Source organism: Stenella coeruleoalba (genome assembly GCF_951394435.1).
Source record: "Stenella coeruleoalba genome assembly, chromosome: 1".
NCBI lineage: Eukaryota > Metazoa > Chordata > Mammalia > Artiodactyla > Delphinidae > Stenella > Stenella coeruleoalba.
Genome location: NC_137169.1, coordinates 28,272,527 through 28,290,461, shown reverse-complemented (window position 1 = coordinate 28,290,461; position 17,935 = coordinate 28,272,527). Strand labels below are relative to the sequence as shown.

The window sequence follows — 17,935 nt, the reverse complement described above, 5'->3', positions numbered from 1 at the left end:
CCCGTAATGATGGATACTCTTATTATCCCTGTTGTATAGATGAGGAAAACTCAAAATGACTTAAAGCTCTTCATTTTAAAAATAAGCTTACCTCATGTACTTTTTTAAGGGAGGAAGATATACCAATTTATCTAGGTTTTTTTCTTTTCTTCTTTCTCTACTTGTAAAAAGAGGCAAAATTTTGGTGGTATTTTATTTTAGAAACTAAAGTTCATTTTGAGTTCCCAGGATGGTTCATTTAAATTTTTTTCTTTGTTTGTCAGTTAGATACAACTTTAAAACTAAGAACGTTGGCATTTGTACTGCAAACCATTGATGGTGATCCTCATGGCCATTGGACAGAGAGTGTCTCCGCTAAATGTTTAAATTCATTTATTGGTCACTCGGATGTTTAGGTTAGTTCAGAGTTATGTATAGATACTGTTCCTCCCCTTGGGGACCTCATAACTTTGCTCTATTACTTAGACTTACTATCTAAATGGTTAGAATAGTGGAGACAACCAAAGACAGATTATATCACGCACAGGATAAGGATTACTTCGTAAAAGATACAGGATTCCTGGCAATGTTATCATGATTGATTAGTGTTCGCATTCCTTCAGGTTAATTGGCAAATTCTCATGTTGTACTGATCATGGGAAAGAAGGGAACTGATGAAAAAGTAGCTAGAAAGTGAGGCTTAGCACTCAGGATGGACATATCTGTAAGGGTGGAAATAGTATGAAGGTAGTTAATAAGTGGCAATTTGCTCTCCAAATCTGGATGTAGGATTTGTTGTTTTTGTTTTTTCAGGCTTCCAGGAAAATGTCTCTGTGCCTGTGTCAATTTCAAGATAGGTTAGGGTGGTGTACTGTGAAGTAGATATGCTCGAAGTGTCAGTGCTTATGAATGTTTGTGACAATGAATACCTTCACCTTAGGGCTCCTTCCAAGAGTCCAGGAAGGAGAGAGAAGGAAACTGTCATATATTTCTACTATGTGTCAGGCAGTGTGCTGGGCACTTTTTATAAAATTCCCACCATATCCCTTTAGGAAGATGTATATGAGGTGTTTGTTTATTTTCCTTTAAAATTTTATTTATTTTCCTTTAAAAATTAAAAAAAAGTATTATTGACGTATAGTTGATTTATAATGTTTCAGGTATACAGCAAAGTGATTCAGATATATATATATATATATATATATATATATATATATATGTATTCTTTTTCAGATTCTTTTCCATTATAGGTTATTAAAAGATACTGAATGTAGTTTCCTGTGCTATACAGTAGATCCTTATATGTCTGTATCTATTAATCCCAAATTCCAAATATATGCCCCCCTTCCCTTGTGGTAACCGTAAGCTTGTTTTCTATGTCTGAGTCTGTTTCTGTTTTGTAAATAAGTTCATTTGTATCATCTTTTTAGATTCCACATATATGTGATAGCATATGATACTTGTCTTTTTCTGTCTGACTGACTTCACTTAGTGTGATAATCTCTGGGTCCATCCATGTTGCTGCAGATGGTATTATTTCATTCTTTTTTATGACTGATTAATAATTGTGTGTGTGTATGTATATGTGCGTGTGTGTGTGTGTGTGTATATATATATATACACACACACACACACACACACCCCACATCTTCTTTATCCATTCATCTGTTGATAGACATTTAGGTTGCTTCCATATCTTGGCTATTGTAAATAGTCCTGCTGTAAACATTGGGGTCATGTATATTTTCAAGTTAGAGTTTTCTTTGAATATATGCCCAAGAGTGGGATTGCCGGATCATATGGCAACTCTATTTTTAGTTTTTTAAGGAACCTCCATACTGTTCTCCGTAACTGCACCAATTTACGTTCCCACCAACAGTGTAGGAGGGTTTCCTTTTCTTCACACCCTCTCCAGCATTTATTATTTGTAGATTTTAAAATAATGGCCATTCTGATGGGTGTGAGGTGGTACCTCATTGTAGTTTTGATTTGCATTTCTCTAATAATTAGCAGTGTTGAGCATCTTTTCATGTGCTTTTTGGCCATCAGTATGTCTTTTTTTTTATATATATATAATAATAATAATGGCCAATTTTTGGGCTTCCCTGGTGGCACAGTGGTTGAAAGTCCGCCTGCCGATGCAGGGAACACGGGTTCGTGCCCCGGTTTGGGAAGATCCCACATGCCACGGAGTGGCTGGGCCCGTGAGCCTGTGCGTCCGGAGCCTGTGCTCCGCAACGGGAGAGGCCACAACAGTGAGAGACCTGCGTACCGCAAAAAAAAATTAAAAATGGCCAATTTTTTAAAAATTAATTAATTTATTTATTTTTGGCTGCGTTGGGTCTTTGTTGCTGCATGCCGGCTTTCTTTAGTTGCAGTGAGTGGGGGCTACTTTTCATTGTGGTGCGCGGACTTCTCATTGCGGTGGCTTCCCTTGTTGCGGAACACGGGCTCTAGGCACACAGGCTTCAGTAGTTGTGGCATGCGGGCTCAATAGTTGTGGCACACAGGCTTAGTTGCTCCATGGCATGTGGGATCTTCCCGGACCAGGGCTCGAACTCATGTCCCTTGCATTGGCTGGTGGATTCTTAACCACCGTGCCACCAGGGAAGTCCCCATCAGTATGTCTTTGAAGAAATGTCTCTTTAGGTCTTCTGCCCATTTTTTGTTGAGTTGTATGAGCTGTTTGTATGTTTTGGAAATTAATCCCTTATTGGTAGCATCTTCTGCAAATATTTTCTCCCATTCCATAGGCTATCTTTTCATTTTGTATATGGTTTCCTTTGCTGTGCAAAAGCTTTTAAGTTTAGGTCCCATTTGTTTATTTTAATTTTTGTTTCCATTATTCTAGGAGACGGATCCAAAAAGATATTGCTGCAATTTATGTCAGAGTGTCCTGCCTGTATTTTCTTCTAGGAGTTTTGTAGTATCCAGTCTTACATTTAGGTCTGTAATCCATTTTGAGTTTATTTTTGTATATGGCGTTAGAGAATATTCTAATTTCATTCTTTTACATGTAGCTGTCCAGTTTCCCCAGCACCACTTTTTGAAGAGGCTGTCTTTTCTCCATTGTGCCTCCTTTGTCCTAGATTAATTGACTTTTAGTGCATGGGTTTATTTCTGGGCTTTCTGTTCTGTTCTATTAATCTGTGTGTCTGTTCTTGTGCCAGTACCATACTGTTTTGATTACTGTAGCTTTGTAGTATAGTCTGAAGTCAGGGCACATGATTCCTCCAGCTCTGTTCTCCTTTTTCAAGATTGTTTTGGCTATTTGGGGTCTATTTGACTGTATGAGGAATTTATCTTATATCTCAGTACTAGGAGTGGATGGGCTTCTCTTGAGTGCTTACCCTGTTTATTTCATGGACACTGTGAACTTCATAGGTGATTGTGTTTCCTAGTAATTACTTTAGCATTTACTGAGGCTTTATTATGTTTTGGGTACTATGCTTGTTTATATGCATTATCTCCTTGAGTCTTCAGTGCAGCCTTTTTGTAGTAGGTATTATCCCATGTTTTCAATGAAAACATTTTCAGAGAGGTTAGGTTACTAACTTTTCTAAAGCTACACGTCTGGTAATAGAGCTGGATTTCAAACTCGGGTCTAACTGTAATGTAGCCCAGCTGTTTCTTCCTGAGATATTTAAGCTACCGTTCTCTTCATTTAATTCTAAATGCCTGTAGCATAATTTTTTTACTTACTTAGCAACGAAAAGTAGAAAGAGAAGGACCTAGGAGCCTAGAAAAAAGCAGCAATATTATGTGCAATCATAGGATACTGGCAGTCAACTTAAACTTCAACCAGTTCTCAGAAGTAGGACCTATCACTTTCTGATATTTGTTTAGTGATTTTCTTAATCTTTCTTCTTGTGATACTAGGCATTAGCCATATATGTATTAAAACATATATAGGGCTTCCCTGGTGGCGCAGTGGTTGAGAGTTTGCCTGCCGATGCAGGGGACGCGGGTTCGTGCCCCAGTCTGGGAAGATCCCACATGCCATGGAGCGGCTGGGCCTGTGAGCCATGGCTGCTGAGCCTGCGCGTCCGGAGCCTGTGCTCCGCAACAGGAGAGGCCACAACAGTGAGAGGCCTGTGTACCACAAAAAAACAAAACAAAAAAAAAAAACATATATAATGCCTTCTGGTATGATTATTATTCACTCAGCAAATATTTACTGAACATGTACTGTATGCTTATACATCATTGAACAAGCCAGACACAATCCTGCCTTCATGGAGTTTATAATTGGTATAAATATTTGAATAGGTGGATTGTGTCTTACACATACTATATGTTTTCCTAAACACACCACAGTCACACATGTATATGCTGTAAGAGTTTCACAAAATCGAACGGCTTGGAATTTGTCTTATTCCAGGAAAACACTGTTGCATCAAGAATATGAGGAAATGTAACAGTCAAGAGACCCATCACTATGGCTTTGTCACTTTGAATGTCATGATTCTTAGAGGAGTAAGAGAGTGGCAGTATACAAGACTTTATTTGAAATTAAAAGAAAAAAGTGTGAGCCAGAGACCTTTGATGGAGCATTGTCAAAAGAATTTCAGAAACTGCAAGTTGTTGCACAGATGTATTAATTTAATTAGTCTAAACAACACCATTTATCTATGCTTAAGCATCTCACACATGCAAAAGTTGGTGATTCGAAGTCACAGAATAATTTATGAGTTATCTTCTATACCACGTGTTACAGCTTCTGAATACCAGCTTTGATGTGTGTGTGTGTCAGATGCTTAAGCATAAATAAATGGTATTATATAGACCAGTTAAGCAATACAGTTTGCTTCTGAAATTCCGTTGACATCTTCATGTAAAAATTTTTTGGTGGTGGCTTTTAAAGATCACATTAATTGTTTTAAATACAGTTTAAGTGTGGGCAAGAGCCTCACTGGAGACAGCGTATGAGGGTTCTGCTGGTTAGGTCTCTGGTTATCTGGGTGGATCCTTAATATACCATTGCAACTTGATAAAATTGTTTTGGTTAGCCGTAAAAGGAATATTCTCCAGTGAATGGAGAAGAGTAGAGTTATCCTCATAGCAAAAAGATGAACTTACTTTGTGATACGTAAGAAACTATATTATTAAACCTCTTGAGGAAGGAAACCAGTTAGAATCTCCTTGCTGTATATTTCTCTCTGTTTTGCTATTCGAATTTTAACTATAAGAACACTACAGTATTCTTTGTCTGCCTGACTTTGCATTACTATTCTCACAGTTTAAAAATATATATATTATATATTTTTTATTTTTAGGTAATTTAGACATTTTTGTTGTTGTTTAAAGTGGTAAGCTGTCAAAAGGAGACTGGGGTATAGCTAATATACTAAGAATTCAGGTAGCATTTTTTTCTTCCAGAGTTTTGGGATGCCTCACCTCTATTATTTTTTTCTCACCATATTTCATAGAAGACAGAAAGGGGAAGGATTAATTAACTCAGTTTTACACATAAGGAAACATATGCTTATAGGGGTTAAGTGTCTTGCCTAAGGTCAGACTTACTAAGAATGTAGTCACAGAATGTGGCAGAGAATTCCAGAGCCTGGCAAAGTATAGCACGCTACTTACTGGGAAATGTGATAGGCAGATTATTTTCTCTAAAGACTTGACTATTGCTGGTCAGTTCTTAACCCCTGAGACTATTCACCATCTTATCCCCAAGGCAGAAACTTGTTTGCAGGTTAGGGCTACTCTGTAGTCTAAGGGAAATATTACTTAGCACAGCTGGCTTGGAATTCCAAGTAAGTACATGATATTTTCATGTGTTCTTCTAACATGAGTTAGAATGTTTCTTCAGGCTGCCAAGTGCCCATGTTAATCAGTGTTCAAAGAATACAAAGCATCACTTTTAAGACCATTAGCTGTTATTACTTTATGCCCCATAATAGGATGCATAAATGTATTTGATTTCATTTAATGTGCATTTAATCGAATGTATAAGTTTAGGGAGGGGCATATAACCATGGGCAAGGCCTGCTCACTAGCCACTGTGCCAAATGCAAGAGGGAAAACACACTTTGCACAGAAAAAGGAAGACATTTTACATGGGAGTCTCACCGCTGATGCCTGGCAGCATAGACAGGCCATGGTAAATGGCCCACCTGGTATAGAAAAAGAATCATCCATTTGGAGATCAAGAGCAAGGCAGACATAGTTAAGGTTCTCTGTAGAAACTTGCATTTTTAGACTTGCAGGTAATACAAAGAAAGGATACCTATAAATAGGTTATTATAAGTACTGTTTATTTATCTCACTGATAAAAATTACTTCTTAGTTACCTTAGCAGAGCCTTATTATATTAGAAAAATATTAGCATTTCACCTAAATCTACAGTTCTTCTAGAGTTAACACATTTCTTTGTATTTATGAACTTCCATTATTACTGTCTGCATTAAAAGTTTAATGATTTGGAAATTCCCTGGCGGTCCAGTGGTTAGGACTTTGAGCTTTCACCACCTGGGGCGTGGGTTCGATCCCTGGTCAGGGAACTAAGATCCTGCAAGATGTGTGACACAGCCAAAAGAAAAGTTTAGTGATTTGACTTAAATATTTGAGACTTTCTACCCTTCCCTACTGCAAGACTTGTTTCTTTTTTTCTTTTTTTAAAAAATCTTTTCTTTTTTTATAGTTGATACACAATATTATGTTAGTTCCAGGTATACAGCAGAATGATTCAGTTTTGGGCTTCCCTGGTGGCGCAGTGGTTGAGAGTCTGCCTGCCGAGGCAGGGGACACAGGTTTGTGCCCTGGTCTGGGAGGATCCCACATGCCACGGAGCGGCTGGGCCCGTGAGCCATGGCCGCTGAGCCTGCGCGTCCGGAACCTGTGCTCCGCAACGGGAGAGGCCACAACAGTGAGAGGCCCGCGTACCGCAAAAAAAAAAAAAAAAAAAAAAGATTCAGTTTTATATATACTATTTTTTTCAGATTATTTTCCAATATAGGTTATTACAAGATTTTGAATATAGTTCCCTATGCTATACAGTAAATCCTTGTTGCTTATCTATTTTATGTGTAGTAGTTTGTTCATTCCATACTCCTAATGTATACCCCCGCTTCCTTTCCCCTTTGGTAACCGTAAGTTTATTTTCTATTTCTATGTCTGTGAGTTAGTTTCTGTTTTGTATATAGATTCACTTGTATTATTTTTTAAATTCCACATATAGGTGATATCATATAATATTTATCTTTCTCTGACTTACTTCACTAAGTATTATCTGGGTCCATCCATGTTGCTGCAAATGGCAATAATTCAGTCTTTTTTATGGCTGAGTAATAGTCCATTGTATATATGTACCACATCTTCTTAAGCCAGTCGTCTCTTGATGGGTACTTGGGTTGTTTCCATGACTTGGCTATTGTAAATAGTGCTGCTATGAACATTGGGGTGCATGTATTGAATTAGAGTTTTGTCTTTTCTGGACATATACCCGGGTGTGGAATAGCTGGATCATATGGTAGCTCTGTTTTTAGTTTTTAAAGGAACTTCCATATTGTTTTCCATAGTGGCTGCACCAGTTTACATTCCCACCAACAGTGTTGGAGGGTTCCCTTTCCTTCCAGTTTACCATTTGAGATTTTGGTCCAGTTGTCCAGACTGAGCCTTCGTCTTTTGGATGATGTGGTTGGAGCTGCAGCTTTCTTTAGCCTGTGGCCTGACACTCTCAGAGTTGTGTGTGTTGGTTTCAGCTATTAGGAACAATACAAGAACACCCGTGCTTTGCCTTTGAAATGCTTTTGTAACAGGTTTTGGTCCATGGGCTTTAAGAAGCAGCTTTTTCACATACCTTAAAGTGCTCCAAATACTCTTCTGTTCAGAGAAAACAAGCTGACCTCCCTTTACCTCTGACCACACTCTGGGTCCTTTAGATTTGTCTAAATCTTTACTTTCATCATGATTTACTCAGCTGCTGCTGTTTTCTTATTTATCAAGAGTTGGAACGTTCCTATTTCCATGAGGAGAGGTGTTGGTGTTATCGCTTTGACCATCACTTTGCAGTGTCTTTCCTTTGCAGACCCCATATCATGTCAACCTCCTCCTGGCTGGCTATGATGAGCATGAGGGTCCAGCGCTCTACTACATGGACTACCTGGCAGCCTTGGCAAAAGCCCCTTTTGCAGCCCACGGCTATGGTGCCTTCCTGACTCTCAGTATCCTGGACCGGTATTACACACCAAGTAAGTTTCAGCTCTCTAAGTGTAGGGAGCAGTAGCAGAGCCCTGTCCTCAGCTGTTTCCTGGTTTTGTGCACAACCCCCTGGAGTTGGGTGGCCAGGGCTTGAAAAGAGGATGGATCCTAAGAAGTACATGCAGGTGCCCTCTGGAAGCTTTCTCCTGTAGGTCATTAGGGTTATGGAAAAGCTGATCGAACTCCCTCTTCTGCCAGATAAAATGAGGTATTGCATATGCCCAGAGCTGGGTTTTGTTTTGTTTTGTTTTAAAGGGGAGTTGGAGTAAAACTATAATTCTTCAGTTACAAAAGTTCCGTTTTTTCACTCATTTTGCCCTAGTTAGGTGCTCATTAGCTTCTCAGGTGTAAAGAATGAGCAAGTAAACCAAGTGGTTTGTATGTTTGTTTTGAGCTTGTGGTGATGAACAGGTCTCCAGCTTGACAACTGAGGGTTTCTTTTCTTAAATATCAAAGCTTTCTAAGGCCATAGCCTGAGCTGTTCCTTTGGTTCTTATCACCTAATGGCTACCCCCTCCTACAAGAAAAAGCTGGCTCTCTACTTGTCCATGAACCATCAGCTTGGCAAACCTCCAGACACTGGGATGCTTTTGTGTTAAGTTCTATTTTCTGACCCCAATCCTAACCTCAACTTCAGCCACTGTGAGCAGTAGGCAGTTGGGATTCTCAGCTTTTACAAGCTATAGATGTAGCACAGATAACCAGTTTTCTCCTTACATTCCATTCATCCCTGTCAGTATAGTACGAATCTGGCTTGTTCATTCCTTTTTTGGTGCTGCCCTCTCATTCAACCTCAGCCATGCCAGAGCTCCAGGCCACATCCTAAAAAGAATTAGCCTGGCCTCCTAGTGACTGCTTCTTGATTTGGCGTCTGTCAGTAATACAGCTGATTTGCCCACCAAAATAACCACCAACCACCCCTGAAGCCTAACTGCATAATATGTCATCCCAGTTTGCCATGCCTGTGGACAGTTCCTTTGGCTCCTATTTTATGAGAGACTCAGCCCCATCCTATGAATTCTCATTCCATTGTTAAACTGAGGCCCAGCTGGCAAAGTGAGGCTAAAACACTGGCCCTGGCCTCCCTTTCCCTGATTTGCAGCTGGCTAGGGCAGATGGAGCTGATTTAAGCCCTGGTCTAAAGGGGGGCTGGGGGCGTTGGGAGTTGGGGGATGGGCTATAACGAAGAGGCAGGCCGCTGGACTTCTCTAGAGGCAAGCCCTGGCCATGGGAGGCAGAATTCCGTCATGCTCTCCCTTCTCTGTAGCAAATCAATTTGCAATGGCTTGTGGCTGCCTGAACATTGGGTGTGGGGCACCCTCAACTGCATATGGAATAAGTTTGTTGAAAGCCAGAAGGCTAGGCTTTTTTTTTTGTTTTTTTTTGCCTTTTCTGTTGTGTGGCATTTGTGTGGCATGCTGACCTGGAAAAGTTTGAAACTTAGTCAAAAGTTGCAGCAGAAAGTTGGACTTAATGTCAGCACCTTGAGTGCCTGGCCTCTGTGTTCTCTTTCAGCTATCTCACGTGAGAAGGCAGTGGAGCTTCTTAGGAAATGTCTGGAGGAGGTGAGTAGCTCCCATGGGATCCTGAAAGGAATGTTTTGTCTCTCTGTTTGCCAATATTGTTCCCGTTCCTCAGTTGCATTTTTTCTGATCCTTGCCAGAAGGTATAATAAATATCCACTAACCAGATGTGAAGTTGCTACCAGGGGTAGAGTTTGGTACATAACAAGCTTATTTTTTCACTCATGGGTCACCTTCTCATCAATGTCAATTTTATAATTTAATTAATTTTCTTTTTGGTTCATCCAGACTAGTGCTTCTCAAAATTTAGCATGTATAAGAATCATCTGGGGAGCTTGTTTCTTAAAAAAGGCAGATTCACACTCTCCACCCAGTTCTGATTCAGTGGTCCTGGTGTAGATCTTGAGAATATTTTAACTAGCAGTCCCAAATGATTTTGCTGCAGGTGGTAACTGGAGCCATACTTTAAGAACTATTGTACTAGATTTTATACCTGCTCTATTTTTGTGCTACCTGGAGTTGTCATAAAGTCTGCTCCCTTGGGGACTTCCCTGGTGGTGCAGTGGTTAAGAATCCGCCTGCCAACTCAGGGGACACTGGTTTGATCCCTGGTCTGGGAAGATCCCACATGCTGTGGAGCAACTAAGTCCGTGTGCCACAACTACTGAGCCTGCACTGTAGAGCCCGTGAGCCACAACTACTGAAGTCCTTGTGCCTAGAGCCCCTGCTCTTCAACGAAGAGTAGCCCCCACTCGCTGCAACTAGAGAGAGCCTGCATACAGCAACGAAGACCAAATGCAGCCCAAAAAAAAAAAAAAAAAGTCTGTTCCCTTAATAGTACATAAGTTTGGGAGGGAAAGCCTCTGCTGGGAATTCAGGAGGCCATAGAAGGTAACTAAGAGGCTTTGGGCAGTAGGGGAGAGCAGCCCTTAGTTTATGAGTCCAGGAACACAGGCCCTGCCCATTCCAATACTACTCCTAGGAGTCTAAGGCTCTGGGGTATGAATGGAAGATGAGGAGGAAAAGAAAGCAGCTCCTGTAGGCTTTTTAATTCTTTTACTGTTCTTGTAGCCTAAGGATGAACTTGAATTCGTGGTCTAGTGAGAAGAGAGTAGGAGGTTGAGAGCAGGTGGTAGCATTGGACAGTAATGTCAGTTTGCCTCTTACACAAGCCTGTCATTTTCAGTCCATAGTGCCCCTTTTTCCTCTTGTTTGTAAATCCCCTTTCCAAAGCAGAAGCTGAGAATAAACTCATGTGCTTTTCTTATTAACCATTCAGCCACGAGGCCGTATTAGTCCAGCAGCCCCAAGTGTTGCAAGGGGCTGCCAGGAAGAAGCCACTGGAATATCGAATGCTTTGAGACTTTATTCCTCAAGGATCCTAAATATGATTATTTTATAAACCCACATTTCCTTATTGTCACCTTTTCTTGATCTTGGAGCTGGTTTCTGGACACAGGAGTCATCAGCCAGAGAGGACTGTAGAAATGGAAATGGTTGTTGCTGTCCAGTCCTCATCTGTAAAGGAGATGGGAAACATCAAGAGAGAGAGGGCTTAGGCCTGGAGAGGTGTACATGTCCAGGATATGCCCCTAAGGGAGCACATGGAGCTTTGTGCCTTCTATCTAGAGATTAAGTGAGGTGTCCAGGAAGAGTCGCCCACAGAAGCAAAGATTTCCTCCAGCTGTGTTTCTCAATAATCTCCAGCCAGGTTAACGGGGGCCGTCTGGTTTTATGCACATAGACCACAGCTCCTTTGGAATAGCCTCTCAAGCAGAGAGTCTCATGAAAGCCCAGAGGTGTTTCTTTAATGACAGTTTAGCTTGTATTGGAGGAGACAGAAGCAGGAGTTGTTCCAAGAGTAGTTCTGAGGCCATCCTTCCCACAACCCCCCCAGCTATACACACAAACACATACACATCTGGTCCTTATAATGTGGGCGGGTGACTGGAGCAAACTGTTGGGACCTAGGAGTACATGGCTTTGGTCCAAAGTTTATTCCTAGGGCAGTCGCTCCTTGGTTGGCTTGTTACCTTGAGACACTTTAAAAGAGAAGTCTGTGTTTACCAGGCTAATTAGTGGCAAATTGTGTGGAATAGAGCATTAGATTGTCTCATTCTTCATCAGCTGACTGACCAGAGTCAAGCCCTCAGCTCTTGCTCACTACCTTCCAGTCAGCCTCCACCTGCAGTTTGGGCTTCCCTCAGTGTCCTAGTACCAACTGCCTCCAATAGGATACCAGCGGCACAAAAGCAGAGATTATTATCTGCTTATATGCCCAGTGCCTAGAACAGAGCCTGGACCACAGTTAGTTCTCAATAAAAACTTGTTGACTGATTTCCTTCATGTTTCTCTGCAGCTCCAGAAACGCTTCATTCTGAATCTGCCAGCCTTCAGCGTTCGAATCATTGACAAGAATGGCATCCACGACCTGGACAACATTTCCTTCCCTAAACAGGGCTCCTAACGTCATGCCCTCCCTCCCACTTGCCAGGGAACTTTTTTTGATGGGCTCCTTTATTTTTTTCTACTCTTTTGACGTGTGCTCTCCATAGATGGTTATTTCAGAATAAAGCTGACTATGGATAAATTGAGTGCTCTGGGTTGAGTCTCAGTTTACCTAACATCACCTCAGGAAGGAAGTGGAGGGAGGATTACCTGCATTGGACTTTTTGCCAGGACTGTCTTTCCTCCTGCCCCTTTCCCTTCATTAATGCTCTGATTGCCCTTTAGCAGCTGACAGCTTGCTTGCTAATGTTTCATTCCCTCTAAAGCAGTGGTTCTTTATTGCCCCTAAGCTTAAACATTTTTAACTTAATTAATTTGAATAAGTAATACATGTACCTATAGATTGACATATATACACTAATATGTATAAAATAAGTAACTAATAAAAACCAGGTGTGGATAGCACAGAGAACTCTACTTCACTTTGCTGTACAGTAGAAACTAACACAACATTGTAAAACAACTATACCCCAATTAAAAAAAAAAAAAGAAAGAAACATAAATAAAAAGTAAAACTGTAAAACGTCTAGAAGAACCCTCCCCCCCCCAAAAAAAATTGTTATTGGGCCATTAAAAAAAAAATGTAAACAGTACAAAAACACACAGTAAAAATGTTTCTCCCATCCCTATAATTTAATCACCTTCTTCCCTTCCCAGAGGAAACTTCAGCTACTAATTTCTTATCTAACCTTTAAGAGATACGCTGTTCTTGTATGAAATATGTGCATGCCCACGTCCCTTTTAAAAAATATTTTTAAATGTTCTGCATATTGCTTTTTTTCATTTAACACTGTGTTGGAGATTGTTTTTCTATCAGTACCTAAATAACTACCTTATTGTTGTTGACAGTTGGATAATATTCCATGAAATTGGTGTACTCTAGGTGGTTAACCAGGTATCTGTTTTACTTCCTAACCTAGCTTTTTGGAAATGAGTAATGTAGATGTTTTTCGATTGGTGCCACTAAAACAGTGGTTCTTAACCAGATGTATGTATGAGTCACCTGGGGAGTTTTCTTTTTTAGTCTACATGATTAGACTGCATTCACTCCCGGATTCTAACAAACAGGTTTGGGGCCTAAACTAGGAATATTTTTTTAAAGCTTCTAATCTTAGGTGATGATAGAGAACCACCAGATTGAAGCTTTTTTGGAGCAGTGGTCCTCAAACTTTAGCATGCATCCCAGCTTCCTTACAAACACAGCTTGCTGGGTCCTACTCCTGTAGTTTAGGGTGTGGCCTGAGATCTTACATTTCTGATATTTCCAATTGATGCTGATGCTGCTGGTCTGGGAACCATACTGTGAGCACCATTTGGTCTTAAACTAAGGTAAGCCCTACTTTATTCCATTCTGTGCTACTCGTAATACCACATACAATAGGTTTTGGGTTTATCTGAGGCGAAATACACCATCTCTCTAAGATACTCCGTATAGATCAGCACATTTGTATTAACAGTATTGGATTAATATCAAATTGAATGTCGTACACTTTTTAATACACCAATGGTAAATGCTAATCATTTACCAATGGCAAGCTAATCATTGACTAAATGGGCAAAAGAGATGATTCACATGACCACAGCTGGTTCATCATCAAACACCACCATCAGTATGCATAGGTGTGGGCTTTGGGCTAGATTCCTGAATCTCTTTCCAAGGCATCTATTTTAAAACTCCACAGGTGATTCTTAGGCTTGCCCCAGTTGAGTGCCACTACTAAGGCATGAGCAGTCCTGCTTCATGGTTTTCCCATCTGTAGAATGGTTAAAATTGTATGAGGATTCCATGTGCAAATATAAAGCATTTGGAACAGGGCCTGGTATGGGGTTAGTGCTCAATAAGTACATAATTATTGATCAACTTGTTATTCTGCATCCAAGCCTCACGAGGAATGAAATTGTTCTCTGCCTTTGAATATAAGTGTCCCCAGGGCAGTCTCATAGGCAAGCCCACCAGCCCACCCTGACTTCCAGTCTGTTTTCTCCAATCCAGATCTCTTTTCTGAGCTCAAGATACACTTAATTCTAGGTATCTCACCCTCTAGTCATAGGGACATCAAACTCAGCATGTCTAAATCTAAGCCTTACCATCAGCCCCCAGGTCCCAAGTGCCCAAGCCAGAAACCTAGGCATCATTTATCTTTGATAAGCTTATTTTGGAATAAATTTGGTTTTGCAGAAAAGTTGCAAAGATAACACAGAGTTTCCTTATACCCCTCACCTAGTTTCCCCTGATGTTAACATGTTAACATTTGTAAAAACTAAGAAGACAACATTGGTTGGCACATTAGTATTGATATTAACTAAACTCCAGCCTTTATTCAGATTTCACTGATTTTTCCACTAACGTCCTTTTTCTGTTCTAGGATATGATCCGGGATACCATATTGCATTTAGCTGGGCATCATTTTTGATGCCTTCTTTATCTCCAACCTTCACATAGTCACCAAGTTCTGGCAGTTTTACTTCCTAAATCTTTTTTTATTATTATTAATTTTTGTTGGAGTATGCTTGCTTTACCTTCCTAAATCTTTTAATGAAAATCTCCATCTCCATTATCTCAATTCCCCGATCAGGGATTGAACCCAGGCCATGGCAGTGAAAGCCTGGAATCCTAACCACTAAGCCACCAGGGAACTCCCTTGGATTTCTTTTTTCCCCATTTATTTATTTATTTATGGCTGCATTGGGTCTTTGTTGCTGCGTGCAGGCTTTCTCTAGTTGTGTCAAGCAGGGGCTACTCTTCATTGCGGTGTGCGGGCCTGTCATTGTGGTGGCTTTTCTTGTTGTGGAGCATGGGCTCTAGGCACACAGGCTCAGTAGTTGTGGCTTGCGGGCTCTAGAGTGCAGACTCAGTAGTGCAGACTCACGGGCTTAGTTGCTCCGTGGCATGTGGGATCTTCCCAGATAAGGGCTCGAACCTGTGTCCCCTGCATTGGCAGGCGGGTTCTTAACCACTGCGCCACAAGGGAAGTCCCTCTTGGACTATTTTAACAGCTTCCTAACTTCTCTCTACTTTTTTTTTTTTTCCTGGCGGTACGCGGGCCTCTCACTGTTGTGGCCTCTCCCGCTGCAGAGCACAGGCTCCGGATGCACAGTCTCAGCGGCCATGGCTCGTGGGCCTAGCCGCTCTGCGGCATGTGGGATCTTCCTGGACTGGGGCACAAACCCGTGTCCCCTGCATTGGCAGGCGGACTCTCAACCACTGCGCCACCAGGGAAGCTCTCTACCTTTAATCTCCTCCCTCTCCAGTTTTTTCTCTGTACTCGAAAAATTGGATCATCCATTCCTCTCCTCACTTAAAACTTTTCTGATTGTTTTCCATTGCTTATAGAATAAAGCCTACCTTTTTGGTTTGACATGCTAAACATTTCATAATCCTTTACCAACCCAGGTCCCCAATTTCCTTTCCCTCTTCTGTACCTCATAAAGCCATGACCCAACTGAATTGATATGGCCTCAGCATACATTTTTTACTTCACGCCTATATATATATATACCTACTGTAAGAAGGGTAAGCATTGCTTCCTGGAACTTTTCTTACAGGTATGTATATATGTATGACTGAGTCGTGATGTAGTGCACTCTGATATTTTCTAATCTGTTTTCTTCTACCAGATTTTGGTTTTTTTTAATGCCAGCTATGTCCTAAATCAATTTCAAGTTTGAAAAACACTGGGAATGCACTGATGCTTTAACACTTCTGGCCAAACACTGCTCAGAATGGTCTCCCGATTGGTTCCCATCTGCTTTCAGGTGATTAATACACTGAAAACAATTTATTCCTTCCCAGGCTTGAGGTGAGAGGGGATAGGTTGGAGAAGAGAGCACCTGTTTTGCCTCAGGGTAGGGAAGCTTAGCTCTGACTAGTGAAGAGGTTATGGAGGCTGACAAGGAACCCTTAAGAGATGGAAGAGGGTGCTGAAATAGTCTAAGTGCCATATGTCTTACCTCATTTAATCCCTTCAACTTCCCATAGTGTAAAATAATTTTAGTAGTAGAATGTCTCTTGCAGGCCCAGGGCTTTCGTTAAAGCAGAACATACTTTCAGCCTTTACTCCAATCCTCCTTTCATATGTGTGGGCTGAGGCAGGGAAACTTCTTGGGAGAAGAAATCACATCTTTGGACCTTTCCCCTGGGAGATGACGCCCAGCCCTTTCATTTCTGCAAAACACCTGCCCATCTGTCTCTGGCAGCACACCTACAAAGAACTGGGGGAAGAGAATTCCAGGCAAAGAGAACGGTAAGTGCAGTGGCCCTGAGGCATAAAAGTGGTAATTTGAGGAACAGAAAGGAAACCAGTGTGGCTAGAGCAAAGTGAGTGATGAAGAGAATAGTTTAAGATATGGTTGAGGAAGTAGGCAAAGTTTGGATTGTTGCGGAGCTTTAGTATGAAGGTGTACCAGTGAAAACAGGAGGGACCAGTCGGAAGACCATTGTAATAGTCTCGAGGACTAGGGTGGTAGCACAGGAGATAGAAAGAAAAGGATGTGGACTTTCTAATGGATTGGGTGTAGGAAAAGAATCAAATATGACTCCCTAATTTCTGGCTTGAGCAACTGGGTCAGGAACGTGGCGAGGTCAAGATTTGAGTACTTGAGTCAAGTACTCCTTTTCTTTTTTTTTTTGCTGTACGCGGGCCTCTCACTGTTGTGGCCTCTCCTGTTGCAGAACACAGGCTCCAGACGCGCAGGCTCAGCGGCCATGGCTCACGGGCCCAGCCGCTCCGCAGCATGTGGGATCTTCCCGGACCGGGGCACGAACCCGTGTCCCCTGCATCGGCAGGCGGACTCTCAACCACTGCGCCACCAGGGACGCCCAAGTACTCCATTTTGGACATAAATAGAAGAGAGAATTTCAGAGAAGAGCAAGTGGTCAGCCATGTCAAATGCTGCTAAGTCCAGAAAAAGGGCCTTTGGGTTTGACATGTGGCCATTGAAGACCTTGCTGAGTGGATTTCCATAGGCTGGTAGGGATAGAAGACAGATTAAAGTGGTTGAGGAGTGAATTGGGGGTGGGTGAGGAAATGGAGGTAGGGGTGTAGCAATCTTTTAAAAACTCTCCAACTGCAAAAGAAGTAAATGGAGAAAGGATTTATGTTTTGTAAGGTAAGAGATCATAGAATATGTGTCCTTTGGGGAACGATTTAGTATAGATGATTCAGTAGAGAGGGAGAGAATAAAGGTGCAGGAAAGAAAAGTGGCCTCAAGAATGAACTCCTCAAGGAGACAGAAGAGCTGGATTTGAATGAGCCAGATAGACACACGTAATCATCATCAGCATTCATATTGACACACATACAGACCCACCACCAACGGTCATGTTAACACATCACATAGACCTAATAGCTGGACTGACACATTCACACACACGGCCCAGTAAGTCACAATAATACACATACAGCCCCCCCAGGATTCACTACACACACACACAAACAGCAGCCACACTGACAAGCCAGATAGACCCACCATCTGTACCCCCTCACCCAGAGATGCCCACAGCCCCTTCCAAGGTTTCCCCCTTATAGTCCCCCTCCCACTCCACCCCCACCCCCAATTCCCAGGCCCTGCCTCTCCCCCGTGACCTTGGGCTGAAGAAGGACAGGGAGAGCTTCATATCCAATGAAAAGGTTTTATTAAGAGAATGAGAAAGCAATCTGAGAGTTGGGGAGGTACATTGACTGCAGGGTCAAGAGAAACAACAGCAAATACAAAAT

General features: G+C 41.6%; 1 protein-coding gene across 2 annotated transcripts in view; it reads left to right on the top strand.

Annotated features, from left to right (window-relative positions):
- The window catches only part of PSMB2 (proteasome 20S subunit beta 2), a 37,624-nt gene extending 24,416 nt beyond the window's left edge, over positions 1-13,208 (top strand). Inside the window, exons 4-6 of one of the 2 annotated variants that reach the window (XM_079924624.1) lie at positions 8,015-8,177; positions 9,703-9,752; positions 12,070-13,208. In XM_079924624.1, coding sequence (XP_079780750.1) covers positions 8,015-8,177; positions 9,703-9,752; positions 12,070-12,177 — 321 coding nt within the window. In that variant the 3' untranslated portion in view covers positions 12,178-13,208. The remainder of the gene's footprint in view (positions 1-8,014; positions 8,178-9,702; positions 9,753-12,069) is intronic. The other variant, XM_079924623.1, reaches the window with a different exon arrangement.
- Positions 13,209-17,935: the final 4,727 nt, after the last annotated feature.